General features: G+C 35.5%; 1 protein-coding gene across 48 annotated transcripts in view; it reads right to left on the bottom strand.

The window, feature by feature from the left end:
* FER (FER tyrosine kinase) overlaps positions 1-20,170 on the bottom strand; it is a 439,457-nt gene that overhangs the window by 344,575 nt on the left and 74,712 nt on the right. For 46 of the 48 annotated variants that reach the window (XR_010156938.1, XR_010156953.1, XR_010156948.1 and 43 more), the window contains 2 exons: positions 9,584-9,757; positions 6,714-6,813 (listed from right to left, as the gene is read on the bottom strand). Coding sequence is in view for 20 of the 48 variants with exons in the window: in XM_063810513.1 (XP_063666583.1) it covers positions 6,714-6,813; positions 9,584-9,757 (274 nt within the window). In the remaining 28 variants the exon portion in view is untranslated. Of the gene's footprint in view, positions 1-622; positions 785-6,713; positions 6,814-9,583; positions 9,758-11,616; positions 11,640-20,170 lie in introns of those variants that run through there. The other 2 variants (XM_016953591.4, XM_063810523.1) reach the window with 2 other exon arrangements.

The following is a 20,170-nucleotide window of genomic DNA, read 5'->3' as shown; positions in this document are numbered from 1 at the left end:
GTTGTAGATTCTGGATTTTAGTCCTTTGTTAGGTGTATAGATTGTGAAGATTTCCTCCCACTCTGTTTACTCTGCTGACTGTTCCTTTTGCTGTGCAAAAGCTCTTTAGTTTAATTAGGTCCCAGCTATTTATCTTTGTTTTTATTGTATTTGCTTTTGAGTTTTTGGTCATGAAATACTTGCCTATGCCAACGTCTAGTTTTCTTTCATTTCTTATGGTGACATTCTTTATTTTTATATAATTTTTGTGGAAAAATTCCAACCTATACAAAAGTAGAAAGAATTGTTCAATATCTCCATGTACCTATCAACTGGTTTGAATGATCATCAATTCATGATCAATCATGTTTCATCTATACTTCTATCTATCTACTCCCTATTCTTTAGATAATTTTGAAGCAAACCTCAGATATCACATCACTTCAGCTGTGAATATTTCTGCATTTAATGCAAAAATAAAGAGAACATCAAAAAAATTACAATTTCATTATCAAAGCTATAATATAACAAGATTTCCTTAATATCAAATATCCTGTCTGGGTAAAATTTCTCAGGTTATCTCATAATTTTAATAGTTGATTTTCAAAAAAGGACCTAAACAGCATCTATATAAATACATACAAAAATACTAATCCTTACAAATCCCAGGTACTTACAACATAATTTATTCCCACAACCATCCATCACTTCTTCACTGATAAGACACAGGAAAAAAAGAAAGGAAGGCTGAGTATTTTGCACACCATTGGTCCAGAAAGACCTCCCACTTGGCTCTCACTCTCACCTGATGGTACAAAACAGACTGCAGGTTCAGCAGCTTAAATACTACTTTGTTACTCCTGACACAAACCTTCACTATTCATGGTTTTAAAATTAATTAACAGACTAAAACCCACATTAGAATTATTTCCCATGAACAACAACAGCATTGATGGTAGTCAAAGGGAGTTGTTAAAAGGCACATCATGGCAAACAGTACCTGAATTCCCCATATTTGCCAGAACCCCCAACAAACCTCTCGATGTCTCCTAAGAGATAAATCTCAGAGTATTATTTATTTCCTAATATATACAATTTAAAAGTTTTTAAAAATATATTATTTCCTTTATACTACTTAGTGCAGATACAAGCTTTATGGATTCACAAAACTGTTTTATGGCTAAACCTAACCATGTGTTTAACCCACTAAACGTGTTCGGAATTTAACCTTCAATAGGAAGGTAAAATCTGTGTATTTTGCATTTAAGTACCTGTTATTTTATGCTGATGTCAAGAAACACTTCTAGCTGAAATGCGTTCACTACCTAGTAAAGTGACAGCCCTGAGCAAGAGGCTTTCTTTGCTCACTGCTTCAAGCCAGCATTACCTTAAAGAGTTCATGACTTTGGAAAGAGTTAAACGTAAAAAGAGAAGGGTATCAGCAAAGCTTTTGGAATTGTTTTCCCATTTCCAGCTTTTTATTCCCTCTTTACACTGTTCTCTGTTTCTTCCCTCAACCCTCCTTTCTCTTCCCAGTCATCTGCTAGGCATTTTACAAACGATGGGCTGTTAACGTAATATTGCTACTGGCAAGGATGATCAATGGATGCCAAGCCATTGGATAGAAGGTTGTTGGGGGATACGTTATTCACACATGCCAATGTATCTCTCTGCAGTTACTTACCAATTACATGGGGTAAAGGTACCTTCACAATGGAGAGATCTGGCAGTCACTACTTGACTTACGAAATCAAACTTGACTGAGCACTAAGAGTAAGACAAGCCAACTTTATGTGCCTCCTGGTAGGATGCAACATAAAGTATACATCGTCATCTATGAAGCAGTCCTGTCAAAAATGTTTGACCTGAATCTAATCAAGCCTCTAGAACTATCCTTAAATTTACAGGAAATATAGGGGATAGATCAGGGACAAGTTAAATAGTAGTCATGAGAATGCAATCAGACAATCCAGCATATGAGAAATTTTACAAGAAAACTGGACTCCTGAAAAAAAAAAAGTCATGAGTAAAAAGTAGGAGGACTGTTCTAGATGAAAAGATTAAGAGTCTACAGACACAACAATCAAATGTGGTATGTTTACTTTGATCAGATCCTGGTTCAAAGCAACAACAACAAAGGAAATGATGGACAAAAAAAAAAAAACTATTAGATTGGTGCAAAAGTAATTGTGGTTTTTGACATTATTTTCAATGGTGAAAATAGCTATTACTTTTGCACCAACCTGTATAAGAGACATTCTGGGGAGACCAGAATATGGACCGGATATTAGATGATAACAGAGAATTATTTATTGTTAATTTTATTAGAAATGATAATTGCATTGTGGCTTTTTAGAAGAATGTCTTTATTCTCAGCAGATGCAAGCTAAAGCATTTACCAATCAAGAGTATATGACGCCTGAAACATACATTCAAATGATTCTGCCAATGTGGCAGAAGGTTAATACTTGTTGAATCCAGTATGCATATTCACTGTCCCATCCTTCTAATTTCTACGTTTGTTTTAATTTTTTTTTAAAGGTTGGAAAAAATAAAATGAGAGGCTGCTTGTTGGGGCTGGACGAGTAGATATTTTTTTCAACCTGTGTAAATTAAAGTCAGTCCCGATAAAGAATCTGATTAACTACTTTTAGAAAATGGCATGGGATGGCCGGACGCGGTGGCTCACGCCTGTAATCCCAGCAGTTTGGGAGGCAAAGGCAGGCGGATCACGAAGTCAGGAGATCGAGACCATCCTGGCTAACACAGTGAAACCCCATCTCTACTAAGAATACAAAAAATTAGCCAGGCGTGATGGCGGGCGCTTGTAGTCCCAGCTACTCCAGAGGCTGAGGCAGGAGAATGGTGTGAATCTGGGAGGCGGAGCTTGCAGTGAGCCGAGATCGCGCCACTGCACTCCAGCCTGGGAGGCAGAGCGAGGCTCCGTCTCAAAAAAAAAAAAAAAAGAAAGAAAATGGCATGGGGTTGGGGTAGGAGGAATTTCTCTGTGGCTACTTTCTGCTTCCTGCTCTACTTATTCTTTTTAAAAAACCCATTGGATATTTACAGATACTTTCCATTCCCTTCTCCTCACTCAGAGCAGACTTCCTTAAGCAGCCTACAGGCACTTGACTAGCCTAACTCCTCAAATCTTCTCTTCCCACCTGGACTAACTTGGTTCCTTTTAACTTTTGATTTGACAGTCACCTAGGATTCCTTTCATTTTTGGCCAGCCCCAAACTATTACCTTCACCTGATTTGTGGGAGCCACAATTCTTCACCCATTGTTCTTTCTTCTTGGTCAGCTCTTCTTACTTATTCTGAAGGAACATTTAGAGGCATTTGCATTTTTATTAAATCTAGTAAAGGTGATTTCCCGTCTATAAGAGGCACTGACATGGGCCATGAACAGCTGTGGATATGTATGTGTTTAGTAGTGATGGTAACAGTGGGGGAATCCTTTTACTACCTTTTGTACTTCTTTGTATCAAAGGGTATTTGTATCTAAATGTTTGTTAAGGCAATGAAGGAAAAAAAAGAAACACCTCCAAGTTATTAACTTCAGCTCAATAGGTTAAAATTATTTTGGCTGTCCTCAGCATGCATTATAAGTAATAATCAATCAACTAATGTTCAAATTAGTCCAAGTCAATTTAAGATAAAATGCAATATACATGTGCTCCCTCAACATACCACACAGCAATGCACATTTAATGTTTAAGGTGTATTATTTTTAGAATGTTTAAGGTGTATTATTTTAGAATGTTTAAGGTGTATTATTTTAAGGTGCATTTAATTTTTAGAAAATTAAAATGATGCTAAATTCATATTGCAAATGAATGTTACATTTTACATTATACTAAACATAAACGAGTGTTCCTTCGTATATAAATTTTAACATTCAAAATTTAAAATATCAGTTTAATTTATACAGCAGGGGTCAGGGGTTTGTAGTTTCAGCATTAACTCAGCCTTCCTGCTGGTTTACTACTACTACTACTGCTGAACTCCCAGTTATAGGAACTGAACCCTTGAGTCCAAACCCATTTCTTGATCAAATATAGAATTTATCTTACTATAGGAATTATTTCCAGGCCTTGTTTCCCCAAGGCCTGTCTTCTCTAACTAGATGCTCTATGTTAGATTGGGATTGTAAATAACTTTTCTAAGACCTTCCAATGTCTAAAGTAATGACTCTGGATGCCAGACAAATATCTGAGTAGCTATTGTAAGCACCCCGCAGTCTCTAGGGCCCATTCCAAAAGTGTCCTAATCTGGCCCATGTAGGTGAACTAAGGTTCTGACATAAAGCCTATATATGTTGGAAAAACTTGCCATTACAGCTCGTCATCCTTGTAAAGAGTAAATAACTCCACAAAACTCCTATTTCCATAAAAACAGAAGCAGTTTGAAAAATAAATTTTTCAAAAATAAAATTTTATACTTTTTCATTTAAATATATGAGTATAAACACAGTTTTGATTATAAAAGAAAAGTTTACCTATCTCTCATGTGTGAAGTGGATATATAAAAGTACTTATTTTAAAAGTAACTATATATTCTGTAGGATTTAATGTGAGAAATCAAATTCTTGAAAACAGAAAAATACTATCATGAATACCTTTAGAAAGACAACTAAGCTTGTATAATTTTTAAAAAAAGATTCAAATAATTCACTTCTTACAATTTATTACAAGTATGATCTTCAGATTCTCTCGTTGCCTTCCAACTATTAATACAATACTAAATGGTGTTTCATCTGAATCAAGAGTAAAGAATAATGATTTTCCATAATCTTTTCTAATATAAGCATTAGGTACAACAATTAAAACTTTGACATCAGAATTAGATTTTGCTTTTAAAAAAATAAACTATATCACTAAAAACAGATATCAAAGACTTGAAAGTAATTATGTATTTCTTTTTCTAACTAATAATTCTCCAACATATACAAACCTAGTGCGAAATACACAGCATAGTTGGATTACAATATGGTTGCTGTGGGTGAAGTTAGATATGGATATTTGCAATGTAATTTAATTAACTTGAGAATGCTAGCCAGGCATGAAGCAATGAACTTTATAAAATTAACTATTTTGACAGATTAAGAAGTAATGTTTAATGTATAAAGTTATTTTTAAACTATTCTTGATGATTTAGCAAGGGATACCTTGTGAAAAAGCTAAATTTTGCAAGAGAGTGAGACTTGGAGTTCTCAAGTTAGTGAACCAGACTGTAAGCTCCTTGAATGCCTGGCAAATATTATTTTGAATCTCAGTAACTTAAACATAGCAAGTGCCCAGTAAATATTTCTTGGTTATCTAAAGCACTCCTAAAATAACAAAGGAATAATAATTAGGTATAGGAAGTTTGAAAATCTATGAAATAATCACACAGTGTTGGAACTTAAATCCAGGACTCTCTGACTCCAAAGCCTGTGCTCTTTCCACTGTCATTTCTTTCTTTGCTTCACTAAAATAATTTAGATAATTTAAAGATAAAAGCATTTCAAAAGATATATCTACATTAATAGAGACCATAATCTCAAAGTCTTGGCTGAGTTACATGACAAATAGTAAGGAAACTGTGAATATGCATACAACTTCCCTAGTAAATTGGGGGAAGTGGGGAGAGAAGGAGACACAAAGTAAATGTTGGGGTAAGAAGTGGAGGTGGAAGAGAGAGAAGGGGGACAAACAGGGAGACCAAGGGAGAGGAAGGAAGAAGATAAAGAAGAGGGGAAAAGGAGAGAGAAAGGAAGGAGAAGAGAAAGAACTGCATTTAAATCAGTATCACTTCTAGTGTACTGGGAATAACAACAATATTTTCATTGTGCAAGATACAGCCAAATGGAGGAAATGTTTACTTCATTTACTATGACAAAATAACGAGAATGTTTAACAAATAAAAGATAAAGAGAAAATGTAGAGAAAGATAAATTTAAGAACCAAAATAAAATAGAGATTCTAATAAAGGCTTTATTTAGCTAGAAAGAAAATTAACAAAACAAAAAGAAAAATCCTCCAACTTTTATAAAGAAAAAATGTATAAATATGAGCGGTTTAGGCACATTTAAACATAAGGAAAATATTGCCCAATTATAGCAACAGCCAAAGAAGTTTCTGTTCATAAACTATGCTTAATCTTTACTGAAATCTAACATTTCAAAATTTAGATACAAGATCACCTAAGTACTTAATAAGAAATTATAACCATAAATCTGTTTGAAACATAAATAATATGCTTCTCTTTCCATTTATTTTTAAGACTTCTTATGAAAATTTTAGGGCAATATAGACACATAAAATTAAGCTATAAAGAGAACATAATGCTATAAAATGATGTGGTTTTAATGACTTAAATAATACAGGTAAAAAAGAAGATTTTAAAAGTTTCTAAATAAATATACTCCTATTTTTCTTACTTAAGCACTCTGTAATTAAATAAGTAAATATGATGCAAGAGAGAAAATTTTAAACATCCCTTCAATTCTATTACACATGCTACATAATTCCATTTAGTATGAACTATTCGAAAATACTTTGAGTCATTTAAAGCAATGGAAAATTAGTAAGACTTACTACACAGTTTGACAATTAGCCAATGTGGGTTTATTTTGAGTTTTTTATATGTGAAATGCTCTAAATGGAATCATTCCACTACTTACAAAGATAACTTTCAAACAGTAAGAATAAAAATCACCTAAGCAAACAATTTTTAAAATTTTGCCTTACCTTTAGCTAAAGCTTCTTTATATTTCTCTTTGGCAGAATTCATTTCTTTTATTAATTGTCTATAGCTGCATTTTAACTTCTCCAATTCTGTTTTGGTAACCTGTCAAAGAAACAAAATGCATAAATGTATTAAATTGTTTAAATTTAAATTGCTCAAGAACTTAAATTCCAAAGTATTAACTGATGTGTATTTTACTACTTACAGGTCAGAGTTGTTCTTTAATATACAACTATAGAAAATAAACTACAAGTATGTTTTAAAAATCAGTACTAAATTCGATAGCATGTGAAAACAAATAAACTTTTTTAAAAGAATAGCAAATCAGGCCAGGCACGGTGGCTCACGCCTGTAACCAGCACTTTGGGAGGCTAAAACAAGCAGATCACTTGGGGTCAGTAATTCACGACCAGCCTGGCCAACACAGCAAAACCCTGTCTCTACCAAAAATACCAAAAAAGGAGCCAGGCTGTGGTGGCGCATGCCTATAATCCCAGCTACTCGGGATGATGAGGCACAAGAATTGCTTGAACCTGGGAGGCAGAGGTTGCAATGAGCCAAGATCACACCACTGCACTCCAGCCTGGCTGAAACTTGACTCAAAAAAAAAGGGGGGATGGGGGCGCAAACGAAGAATAACACTGCCATTATCTAAAATTTAAAAAAATTAACTTAGTATGTGCAGAAATGTTTTCTGTAATTAAACAAACAATTAAAATATTATTTCTGTGGAACAATGAAACAAATGCAAGTCCTTGACTGTAGTCAAAAAGTCATTTAAATGCAATTTAAGGAAAAAATATGTGTCCCAGATATTGTCTACAAATCTTCAAATTTGCCATTTGAGAAGATTAAGAAAGAGAAAGCATCAAAACCTTGCAAAAGTGGTTATCAGCAACTTGGAAGATAATCTCAAACACCTTTTAAAGAAATTCTGTATCACCAATGTTCTTGATGACACAGACGATGACACTGTGTGAATAAACAAAAAATATAAATATAAATGAGTTCAAATCATTCTCCATTCAAGAAAAAACTCACTGGTTAACTTTGTAAAACTATTTGTTAAAAGACTGATACCAAACTTTTTGTTGTTGTTGTTGTTGTTGTTGTTGTTGTTTTTGAGACAGAATCTCGCTCTGTTGCCCAGGCTGTTAGGGCAGCGGCATGATCTAGGCTCGTTGCAGCCTCTGCCTCCAGTGTTCAAGCAATTCTCATGCCTCAGCCTCCCAAGTGGCTGGGGTTATAGACGTGCACCACCGCACCTGGCTAATTTTTGTATTTTTATTAGAGACGGGGTTTCACCATGTTGCCCAGGCTGGTCTTGAACTCCTGACCTCAGGCGATCTGCCCACCTTGGCCTCCCAAAGTGCTGGGATTACAGGCATGAGCCACCGCACCCAGCCAGAAAACTTTTTTAATAGATTGATCAGGTTGACAACACTGGAACCAATTAGTCAAGTTTCACATAATAAAAAGATAAATCAACATTATATACCTCCTGATATAAAACTGCAAGAAGTGTATACCACCACCTATGATGTATTCTTGCCCAAAATATGCAGCCAGAATCTTATCAAGTCTCTAGATTTAAATTCCAATTTACAGAAAAAATTAAAGATGAAGGAATATGTGAAATCACATCATAAGATGCTAACAGAAAAACCCAATATGAAGGAAATTCAATTATATAGAGCAAATTACCTAGTTTCTTCCATAAATAAATGGCATTTTATTAAACACTGTGCAGGAAAGAGAACCTACATATTTTTTAAAAGTATCATTCAAATGCAAGGTATAGATGGTATCTGGATCCTGATTGAAACCAACCAACTATAAAAAAACATTTAAACAACAACCATTTCAACAAAAAGTATTCGATAACATGAAGGAATTATTATTTTTAGGCAAATTAACGGTATTGTAGTTACATTTTTTTTTTTTTGAGACGGAGTCTCGCTCTGTTGCCCAGGCTAGAGTGCAGTGGTGCGATCTCCGCTCACTGCAACCTCCACCTTCCAGGTTCACGCCATTCTCCTGCCTCAGCCTCCTGAGTAGCTGGGACTACAGCCGCCCGCCAGTACGCCCAGCTAATTTTTTGTATTTTTAGTAGAGACGGGGTTTCACCCTGTTAGCCAGGATGGTCTTGATCTCCTGACCTCGTGATCCGCCTTCCTCGGCCTCCCAAAGTGCTGGGATTACAGGTGTGAGGTACCGCATCTGGCCTGTAGTTACATTTCTAACAAGAACACTTATTTTAGCTATACATTCTAAAATATTTATGGATAAAATGATATCTTTAAAATGATCCAATGTAAAAAAAAAAGTGGGTAGGAGTATAGAAAAAACGGTGACTATTCAGGTGATGGGTAGGTGGAAGTTGATTTTACTATCCTCTCTTGTTTTATACATTTACAAATTTCTATAATAAAAATAATTTGAAAAAAGTCATTCAGAAGAGACAGACTCCGAATGTAGGGAAAATGAGGGATACGTAAATTTAAGAATACCAAAAGTAATTCTGCCTGTATTTTCTTTTTTATTTATGCAAAGTATTAGATAAGACAAATTTATTTTTAAAAGTCTCAAAGAACTATTTCAGTAAATAAAAACTAAAAATCCTAAGTGATAAGAAAGCTTTGTGTCATAGTTTAATTGGGAGCCTCTTTTTTCTTTCATAGGAGTATATACAGTCACAATATATCCTATAATCAATGTTTTATGTTCAATAAGATATTACTTATTAGAGACCATAAACCTATTTCTTGTTGGGAAATGATGAATAAACAATTTTTAAAGCCAAATAAGGTAAAATATTTCTGTGAATTTGAAAAACAATTTCAAGAAAGAACTTCAATATGGAAAAACGAACCTTGATCATCTCTGCCTCTATCTGCTGATGAACACCTATGTAACTTTTCTTCACCTGCTGCTTGTCCTTAATCATCATGGTGAGCCTGTGTAAAGGTCCAGAGTTCAAGTCCTCTGCATGTGTCTTCATTATCCTACTAAGTTGTTCTGTCTGCTGAATCATAAGTAGCCAAGACTTAAAAAAAAAAAAAGAAACAAAATTAACATTTGCATTAAAGGTTTCCATTTAGCTGTGCTTTAAGAGTTCAAAACTTTAAATATTTAGTTTTATGTAAATTATTACATTAATATAAAAAATAGGTTTCTGGCAACTGTTCAAAGATCTATGAGTGGTTCATATTTAACGTCTTCAACTTCAACTACACATGCTTCAAAATTCTATAATCACAGACAACACAGAAAACTAAGAAAAAGATTAGGGGACTCTTTAAGAGTCCACACTTGCAGTCTTCATTTGTTCACTTCTCATTTGTCTTCCAGCACACTGAAATATTGCTCTGCCACACGATCCTAATGTCCCACTATGGTCTTCAGTTCCTAATGGTCAAATGCAGCAGACATTGTCCCATCCACATCTTAACCTGCCTCTCTCTGCTGACTCAACTTCATGCTGAAACTGTCTTTCGTGGAGGCTCGCTTAGCTTCCTATTTCCAACATTCCTGGCTTGTTTTCCTCCCTTTCTAAAATTTCCTTTTCAATCTTTGGTACCTGTTCTTTTGTTGCCTGTGAGAATACTGGTATTCTATGGATTTCTATCTATAGCCCTATTCTTTTCCTAACAAATACCTTTACATCTCAATAGTTCTTCCAGCACAATACACCAAAGGGCACAACACACTGCCTCAATAGCAAGAGGCACATAATTGTAGGTTTGGGATCAGTGGGCATATGGAAACTGCTAGAAGAACAAATCATTTATTAGTTAGACTTCCTGACATACACATACTTTAAAAAAAAAAAAGGAACAGAGGAATCCTCTTCACTATAGTATTCAATATTCTATTCAGAAACAATATTGAAGACCTATGACACGGTGGATCCAAAAGATATTTTTTAAATGAGCAAAGTTTGGTTTCAGATACTGACAAGAATAATTTTCTACTCTATTATTTTTGGTCTGTGAATGAACAGAATTATTTTCCTTCTGTTAATATTCCAATGTAATCAAAAATCAAAATTTCATAAGCATCTAAAGCAAAATTATAGCCTAAAGAAAGCAAATTCTTAGTCATAATACTAAGTTGCCAGGATCTGACTTGCCAATCTTGTTTTTGATACACTGCATTGTATGTTTTTTAAAAAATAATAACCTTTGAGAACGGTTATTTAGGGAGGGGACTATTTTTAGTTGTGAAATGATATGATGAACATGGAACATATGTGTGGCCTATAAACCCATCATATTTACTTTTAAATATGAAAATATAATCACTAGCTTGCTCTTAACACCACAAAGCAATTTAAAACTAATGTAGTCCTTACTTTAAAATCTAAAATGTAACAAAGATGCAAACAGTATAAAACTATATAAACATGGATTAAAAACATAAACTAAATGGCTATAATATATGTAGCTTTGCCTTTTTCATCTAGTATTTTCACTTCAAACTATGCAGTTGGAGAAATATTCTATGGCATGTGCAGAATGTTAATGCTACAAAAAAATAAAAAGTGAGAGGAGACAGTCTTCTTGCTGTATCTTCAAAAAATAAATATTCTTTAAGTGCTTTGTAGCAATAACTTTTTGTAATTCTATGTAGCAGTCCTTGCAGCCTAGGGGAGAAGATTTCTTGCAAGCCAAAAAACCACACAATTGGGTCAGATTGCCCTCCTCTCCCAGAATGGTACATCCCAACCTGCCTAAAAGCCCTGTTCAGTGTAGTCACTACAGGAAGTCCAAGGTCTCAAAGCATATATTGCCACTCTGTCAACCCCATATTGTCCTCAGTATCTCCTAATCCAACCCAAGCCACTATCTATAGAATCCTGTATTGTCAAGAACTCTTGCTCTATAATTAGAAAACTCTTCATACCTCTTATCAGAACTTTCCATTCATCTTCTAGTTTTAACAAAAGCCTGGCTCTATCTCACTCCCAACACCCCAACGCTGCTAATAAACATTCTCTGTGTTTCTGCAGAAGTCCCAGCTCCTTCGAATCTGAGGACACCCTTCTCCATGAACAATCCATCAGCAAGTCTTTCAGATTCTGTCTCCAAAGTCAATCACAAATCCATCTTCTTCTCTCCATCTCCAGTGCCACTCCTTTGAAGGTTATGATTACCTCTGGCTTAGACTATTACAACACCTCCCAAATGGTACACTCTCATGCTCCTTTCCAATCCATTCTCTTCAAAGTAGCAATAATAATAATAATACAATAATAATTTAAAAATTAATATAACTGTCTCCCTTAAAACACTATATTGGCTTTCCTTTTCATTTAAAGAAAAATCCAAACTCCTTTCTTTCGTGTTGAGATGGAGTCTTGCTCCATCACCTAGGCTGGAGTGCAGTGACGCAATCTCCACTCACTACAACCTCCACCTCCTGGGTTCAAGTGATTCTTGTGCCTCAGCCTCCCAAGTAGCTGAGACTACATGTGTGAACCACTACGCCCAGCTAATTTTTGTATTTTTAGTAGAGGCGGGGTTTTGTCATTTTGCCCAGGCTGGTCTCGAATTCCTGGCCTCAAGTGATCCACCCACTTTGGCCTCCCAAAGTTCTGGGATTGCAGGCATGAGCCACCACACCCAGCCCAAACTCCTTCTAAGACTTATAATGTCTCCCATTATCTATCCGCTAATCTATCCTTCCAACTTCATGTTTTGCTGTTCTCTACCAAGCTAAATAAATGCTAGAAATATTGTTCTTTCTTCAGTTTGCTGAACATAGCAAGCTCCAATCTCTTCCTGAAAGTTTTTACCTCTACCTGGAAGCTCTTCCTCACCTTCACCTGGCAAGCTCCATATCTTCCTTTAGTAATCAGCTAAATATCCTATAGGTCTAATCCTTACTATTCTGTCTTACTCTTTCTCAGCATTTAAAACAATTATTTATCTATATGTATAATTGGTGGTTTGGTTTTTTATAATGTCTCCTCAATTGAAATGGAAGCTCCATGAAGGCGGTACCATGTTTAATATTTTGAGTATTTATTGTGATGTTTGAGACAAGAGGGAGGGAAAGAGGGAAGAAGTAGGAAAAAAGAAAGAAAAAAAGGAAGGAGGAATGTAGAATAAAACCATGAATTAAATACATGCCATAAAAGTGACTTAAAAAAGTTTTTTTTGAGACAGGGTCTCACCCTGTCACCCAGGCTGGAGTGCAATGGCACGATCATGGCTCACTGCAGACTCAACCTCCCAGGCTCAAGTGATTCTCCCACTTCGGCTTTCCAAGGAGCTGTGACTACAGGCATGCACCACTATGTCCAGCTAATTATTTTGATTTTTAGTAGAGACAAGGTCTCACTATGTTGTTCAGGGTGGTCTTGAACTCCTGAGTTTGAGTGATCTTCCCACCTCAGCCTCCCAAAGTGCTGGGATTACGGGTGTGAGCCACCATGCACAGCCATAAATATTTTTTTTAACACAGAATTAGGTAATATTATAATGTGATAGTGAAGAAAAAGTAAACAGGTCTATCTTCAACTGAAAAAATAACAGAAATAGCAGAGCAGCATGTAATGCAAATGAAACACTGACCTAAAAGGAATGGTCGAAAGTCACAAACAAAAAGATGTTTGGATGATATAATTCCTTGAATTAGCTGGGTGGGTGGGATATTTGTTAAAAGAGAGGAGAGTAAAATGTTAATAGGTGCTTAACAAAGAAACAAACAAAAGTAAAGCTACATTTCTATATTTGCAGTAAAACTGGAATATAGCACGTTGCAGATATAGCTCTTTGGTTACAGCATAGCAATGATTAGGACATAGATAAATTGTTATTAGGATAATTTGTGGAAGATAATTCTTTTTCTTTTTTTAAAAAAATAGAGACAGGGTCTCACCATGTTGCACAGGCTGGTCTCAAACTCCTGGCCTCAATCAATCATCCTGCCAGTCTCCCAAAGTGCTAAGATTACAGGCGTAAGCTACTGCACCGAGCTGCAAGCTAATTCTTTGTAACTTAATAAACAAAATATTGTCGGCCACTTGAAGACCTTAAAATCGCTTCATTATACAGAAACCTGATTGCTAATAGTATTCCTTACAATTGAATTTTACCAGTAGGAAGTCACTGATGCTGAAAGTTATAGACAGGTTAAAAAATATTAAAAAGTAAAAATACCTGAATTTTAATTTTAGAAAAGTTTAATCATAGGCAAATAACAATAATACAATCAGGAAAAAACACTGTTAAAATTTGCAAAACGGAATATAAATATCACCATTATTGAAAAAAGAGCTACAAAACATTAAAGTGATAATAATTTAATTTTACTAGACTAGACAAAAATTCCACAGGATACCAACAAAAATGAAGAATGAGAGACTGACGGAAAGAAGTGTAAGTAACTTTTCAAATAGAAGAGTCAGAAGATAGCTTTAGTTCTTAAGTTTGTGTATCAAGAAGTATAAATTTGAGTTTATAATTCTTAAGTTTCTAAAGTTAACCAAGTGAGGGTTTTTAAATAAGCAGCCTATTTATACCTCCTGAATTATCAAAAGTGCTTTTTAAGGAAAGTTAACACTATCCATTTTAACAAAGGACAAAAAGTAAATAATAATTGAAAATAAGTACAAAATACAAATGAGGCCAGGAGCAGTGGCTCATATCTGTAATCCCAGTGTTTGGGGAGGCCAAGGTGGGAGGATTATTTGAGGCCAGGAGCTCGAGAGTAGCCTGGGCAATGTAGCAAGACAGTGTCTCTACAAAAAAAAATTTTTAATCAAAAATTTGAAAAGCTTTGTTTTTAAATTTAAACATTAGCTGGATATGGTGGCTTGTTTCTATAGTCCTAGCTACTCAGGAGGCTGAGGTGGGAAGATTCCCTTAAGCCCAGGAGTTTGAGGTTACAGTGAGCTATGACTTTGCCACTGCACTCCAGCCTGGGTGACAGAGCAAGAGCCTGTCTTGGGAAAAAAAAAAAAAAAAAAGATACTAACTCCATCTGTTAAATATTATATGAAAATGGGATAAACACTTATAAAAAGGAAAACACTATCAAATCAGAGAGGGGACAAAACTTCACCACATGCAATACGTATGAAACAGAAATAAAATATAGCACAACAACAAAAAGACAAGTGAAAACACCCCAGAAAAATATGAAAAACAAGACCCTGTAGTCACTATATTCAAATAATATAAAGTCAAATTCTAGGACAAAATATAAAACAAAGAAGAGCTTACTTAATTAAAGAAAAAAGGAAATAAAGTCCCTAAAATTAAGTCTAAGAAAAGAGAAATAACCATAGATTAATAATAACTTATGAGAACTTTGACAGGAAAATACTAAAGAATGGAAGAAATGGGTACTATTTTTTTCTTCTTTTGAAGAGAAATATAAAGTGCCAAGACTGACACTTCAAGATATAGGGTACGGATCATTTGATTGCTCACAGTTAGAAACCCAGCCCTTTATCTGTGCTGTCCCTTGCTAATTACCTTCTGATAGGGTTGAGGAATAGGAAGAAGGCTGGCAGGCTCTCACTCTTGCACTCTCTCTCCCTCTCCTGTTTCCTTTTAGCTTTTCCAAAAGTGTTGAAGATTTTCCCAAAATTAAAACCTGTCTATTGAACTACATGATGTAAGTTCCACTTTCCTGTTGGAATCCCAACTTTTACAAGTACGAAATTCAGAGACCAATAACCATGGAGTCCATGGTTGTCATAAACCAATTATGAATAACATACCTCTAATAAAGTGCAAAGCTCAAATGTTTTGCTATTGAATAATATCTAAATTGTTTGAATCAGTAAACTTTGGTGCTAAATTGTCTCTAAGAATTGAGAATTAAAAAAAAAAAAGTTTCTAAAACCACCATAACATTGAGAAACTGAGGCAGAACCCTGTGGAATCCCTGAATTGAGGAGACAGAGCTGGGAGTCTGCAAAGAACAAGGTGCTATGGAATAAAAACAAATACAACCTACCAAGACTGAATCATGAAGAAACAGAAATTCTGACTAGACTAAAACAGGCAGGGAGACTGAATCAGTAATCAAGCACTTCCCATCAAAAAGCCCAGACCTTTGTTTGATTCATTAGTGAATTCTACAATACATTTATAGAAGAATTGACATCAGTCCTTTTCAAACTACTCTAGAAAACTGAAAAGGAGGGAACACTTCCAAATTCATTCTATGAAGCCAGTATTACCCTGACAGCAAAGCCAGACAAAGACACTACAAGAAACAAGAACTGTCCAGGTGCAGAGGCTCATGCCTGTAACCCCAGCACTTTGGGAGGTTGAGGTGAGAGGACCGTTTCAGCCCAGGAGTTCAAGACCAGCCTGGGTAACACAGGAAGACACCATGTCTACAAAAAATAAAAATAAATTGGAAAAAAAGGAAAGAAAAATTACAAGCCAATATCCCTAATGAACACAGATGTAAAAATCCTCAATATAATTCTAGAGAACAAAATTGTATACATATTAAAAGGATCATATACCATGACCAAGTGGGCAAGTGGGATTTATCCCTGGGATGCAAGCATGGTTCAACATACACGAATCAATAATTTTGTATTTGACACATTATATTAACAGAATAATGAATAACTTTATATGATCGTGTCAATATATGCACAGAGTATTGGGCAAAATTCAACATCCTTTCATGATAAAAATTCTCAAGGAATCAAGTATAGAATCAATGTATCTCAACATAATAAAGGCTAGATATGGCAAGCTCACAGCTAACATAGTCAATGGTAAAAAACTGATAGCTTTTCCTCTAAAATCAGAAAAAAGAAAAGGATGCTCACTCTCACTTCCATTTAATGGCATACTAAAAGTCCTAGCCAGAGCAATTAGGCAATAAAAAGAAATTTTAAAAATCCAAATCAGAAAGAAAAGTATGACTGTCTACAATAGACAGGATCTTGTGTTGCGGGAAGTCAGGGACCCCAAACAGAGGAACTGGCTGAAGCCATGACAGAAGAACGTGGATTATGAAGATTTTATGGACATTTATTGGTTCCCCAAATTAATACTTTTGTAATTTCTTATGCCTGTCTTTACTGCAATCTCTAAACATAAATTGTAAAGATTTCGTGGACACTTATCACTTCCCCAATCAATACCCTTGTGATTTCCTATGCCTGTCTTTACTTTAATCTCTTAATCCTGTCAGTTGAGGAGGATGTATATCCTTCCAGGACCCTGTAATAATTGTGTTAACTACACAAATTGCACAGCATGTGTGTTTGAGCAATATGAAATGTGGGCACCCTGAAAAAAGAACAGGATAACAGCAATTGTTCAGGGAATAAGAGAGATAACCTTAAACTCTGACCGCCGGTGAGCCGGGCAGAACAGAGCCATATTTCTCTTCTTTCAAAAGCCCAAATGGGAGAAATATTGCTGAATTCTTTCTCTCAGCATGGAACGTCCCTCAGAAAGAGAATGCGCACCTAGGGGTAGGTCTCTGAACTGGCCCCCCCGGGGCGTACCTGTCTCTTATGGTTGAGACTGCAGGGGTGAAATAAACTCCAGTCTCCCATAGCGCTCCCAGGCTTATTAGGAAGAGGAAATTCCCACCTAATAAATTTTGGTCAGACCGGTTGATCTCAAAACTCTGTCTCCTGATAAGATGTTATCAATGACGGTGGTGCCCAAAACTTCATTAGCAATTTTAATTTCGCCTCCGTCCTGTGGTCCTGTGATCTCGCCCTGCCTCCACTTGCCTTGTGATATTCTATTACCCTGTTAAGTACTTTTTGTCTGTCACCCACACCTATTCGCACACTCCCTCCCCTTTTGAAACTCCCTAATAAAAACTTGCTGGTTTTTGTGGCTTGTGGGGCATCACAGATCCTACCAATGTGTGATGTCTCCCCCGGATGCCCAACTTTAAAATTTCTCTCTTTTGTACTCTGTCCTTTTATTTCTCAAGCCAGCCGACGCTTAGGAAAATAGAAAAGAACCTATGTGATTATCGGGGCAGGTCCCCCGATAATCTTGTATGTAGAAAACTGTGACTCTCCAATTTTAAAAAACTGAATTAGTAAGTGAATTCTGTAAAATTGTAGGATTAAAAAATCAACATACAAAGATCAATAACATTTGTTTTTCTTTTTTCTTTTTTAAAATTTATTTCTTTTCCTGCCAGGAGTATAAAAACAATCAGTAACATTTCTATACAGTAACAACAAACTATCCAAAAAAGAAATTAGGAAAGCACTCCCAAATTAGCATCAAAAATAATACGATACATAGGAATAAATTTAACCAAGGAAGTGAAAGGTCTTTGCACTGAAAACTATAAGATATTGATGAAAGAAGTTGAAGAAGGCACAGATAAATGGAAAATATGCTTACGTTCATGAATTGAAAGAATGACCATTAAAATATCCATACCACCCAAAACAATCTACAGATTGAAAGCAATTCTATCAGAATTCCTAATTAAAATTTCAATGATAAAAAATGACATTAGAATTTTGAAATAGAAAAAAAAAAAATCCTAAACCTCTTATGGAGCCATAAAATACCCTGAATGCTAAAGCAATCTTTACAAAGAATAAAGCTGGAGGCATCATACTTCCTTGTTCCAAACTATATTTCCAAAGGTATATTAATCAAAATAATATAATACTAGCATAAAAACAGATACATGGGCCAATGGAAGAATAGAGGGAGCACAGAAAAATAAACCCACACATATACAATCAACTCATCTTTGACAAGGGCACCAAGAATACACAATAGGGAAAAGATAGTCTCTTCAATAAACAGTGTTGGGAAAACTGGATATCCACATGTAAGAGAATGAAACTGGATCCCTATCTTAGACCATACACAAAAATCAACTCAAAAAGAACTAAAGACTTAAATATAAGACCTGAATCCATAAAACTCCTACAAGAAAAAACAAAGGAAAAGCTCCTTGACACTGCTGTTGGCAATGATTTTTTGAAGATGACACCAAAAGCACAGACAACAAAAGCAAAATTAAACAAGTGAGACTACACCAAACTAAAAAGCTTCTACACAGCAAAGGAAATAACCAAATAAAAAGGCAATCTAAAGCATGGGAAAAAATACTTGTAAATTATATATCTAATAAGGGAACTGATATAAATATGTAAGGAACTAACACAACTCAACAGCACACAGAAAAAAATAGCTCAGTTTTCAAAATCTGCAAAGGACCTGAGCAGATATTCCTCCAAAGAAGATACACAAATGACCAAAAGATATATGAAAAGGTGCTCAGTATCACTAATCATCAGGTAACTACAAATCAAAACCACAATGACCTATCACCTCACACCTATTAAGATGGCTATTATAAAAAAGACAAAAGATAAGTGTTGGCAAAGATGTGAAGAAAAGGAGCACTATACACTGTTGGTAGAAATGTAAATTAGGACACCCATTATGTAAAACATATCGAGGTTCCTCAAAAAATTAAAAATAGAACTGTTATATGATCTAACAAGCCCTCTTCTGGTTACATAGCCAAAGAAAACAAAATCAATACAACAAAAAGACACCTGTACTCTCATGTTCATTGTCATATTGCTACAGCTTGCATATTATTTGTTTGTCCCCACCAAAACTCATGTTAAAGTTTGATCCCCAGGCCAGGCACAGTGGTTCATGCCTGTAATCCCAGGACTTTGGGAGGCCAAGGGGGGCAGATCGCTTAAGGTCAGAAGTCCAAGCCTGGCCAACATAGTGAAATCCTGTCTCTACTAAAAATACAAAAATTAGCTGGCCATGGTGGCAGACCACCTGTGATCCCAGCTACTCAGGAGGCTGAGGCAGGAGAATCACTTGAACCCAAAAGGCAGAGGCTGCAGTGAGCCGAGATGGCACCACTGCATTCCAGCCAGGAGGCTGAGGCAGGAGAATCACTTGAACCCAAGAGGCAGAGGCTGCAGTGAGCCGAGATGGCGCCACTGCATTCCAGCCTAGGCGACAGAACGAGACTCTGTCTCAAAAATAACATAACATAACATAACATAACATAACATAACATAACATAAATAAAATAAAATAAATAAAATAAAATAAAATAAATAAAATAAAATAAAATAAAATAAAATAAAATAAAATTTGATCCCCAATGTGGTGGTATTGGTAGGTAGGGCCTAATGGAAGGTGTTTGGGTCATGAGGGCTGCTACTATGTGGGTGGCTTGGTGCCATTCTCAGAATAGTGAGTTCTCACTCTGGCAAGACTAGATTAGCTCTTGTAGCAATGGATTAGTTCCCACAAAAGTGGACTGCTATAAAGTCCCTGGATTTTCTCTCTTTGCATATGTCCACTTCCCTTTATTTTTCTCCCTGTGTTATGACACAGCACAATAGTTCTCACCGGAAGCCAGGGTGATGACCTTGAACTTCCCAGCCTACAGAACTATATGCTAAATAAACCTCTTTCTTTATAAAATGCCCAATATCAGGAAT

The sequence above is a fragment of the Pan troglodytes genome, chromosome 4, assembly GCF_028858775.2.
Source record: "Pan troglodytes isolate AG18354 chromosome 4, NHGRI_mPanTro3-v2.0_pri, whole genome shotgun sequence".
Classification (NCBI taxonomy): Eukaryota; Metazoa; Chordata; class Mammalia; order Primates; family Hominidae; genus Pan; species Pan troglodytes.
The sequence above is the reverse complement of the archived record's forward strand: the minus strand, read 5'-3'. Positions and strand labels throughout refer to the sequence as shown.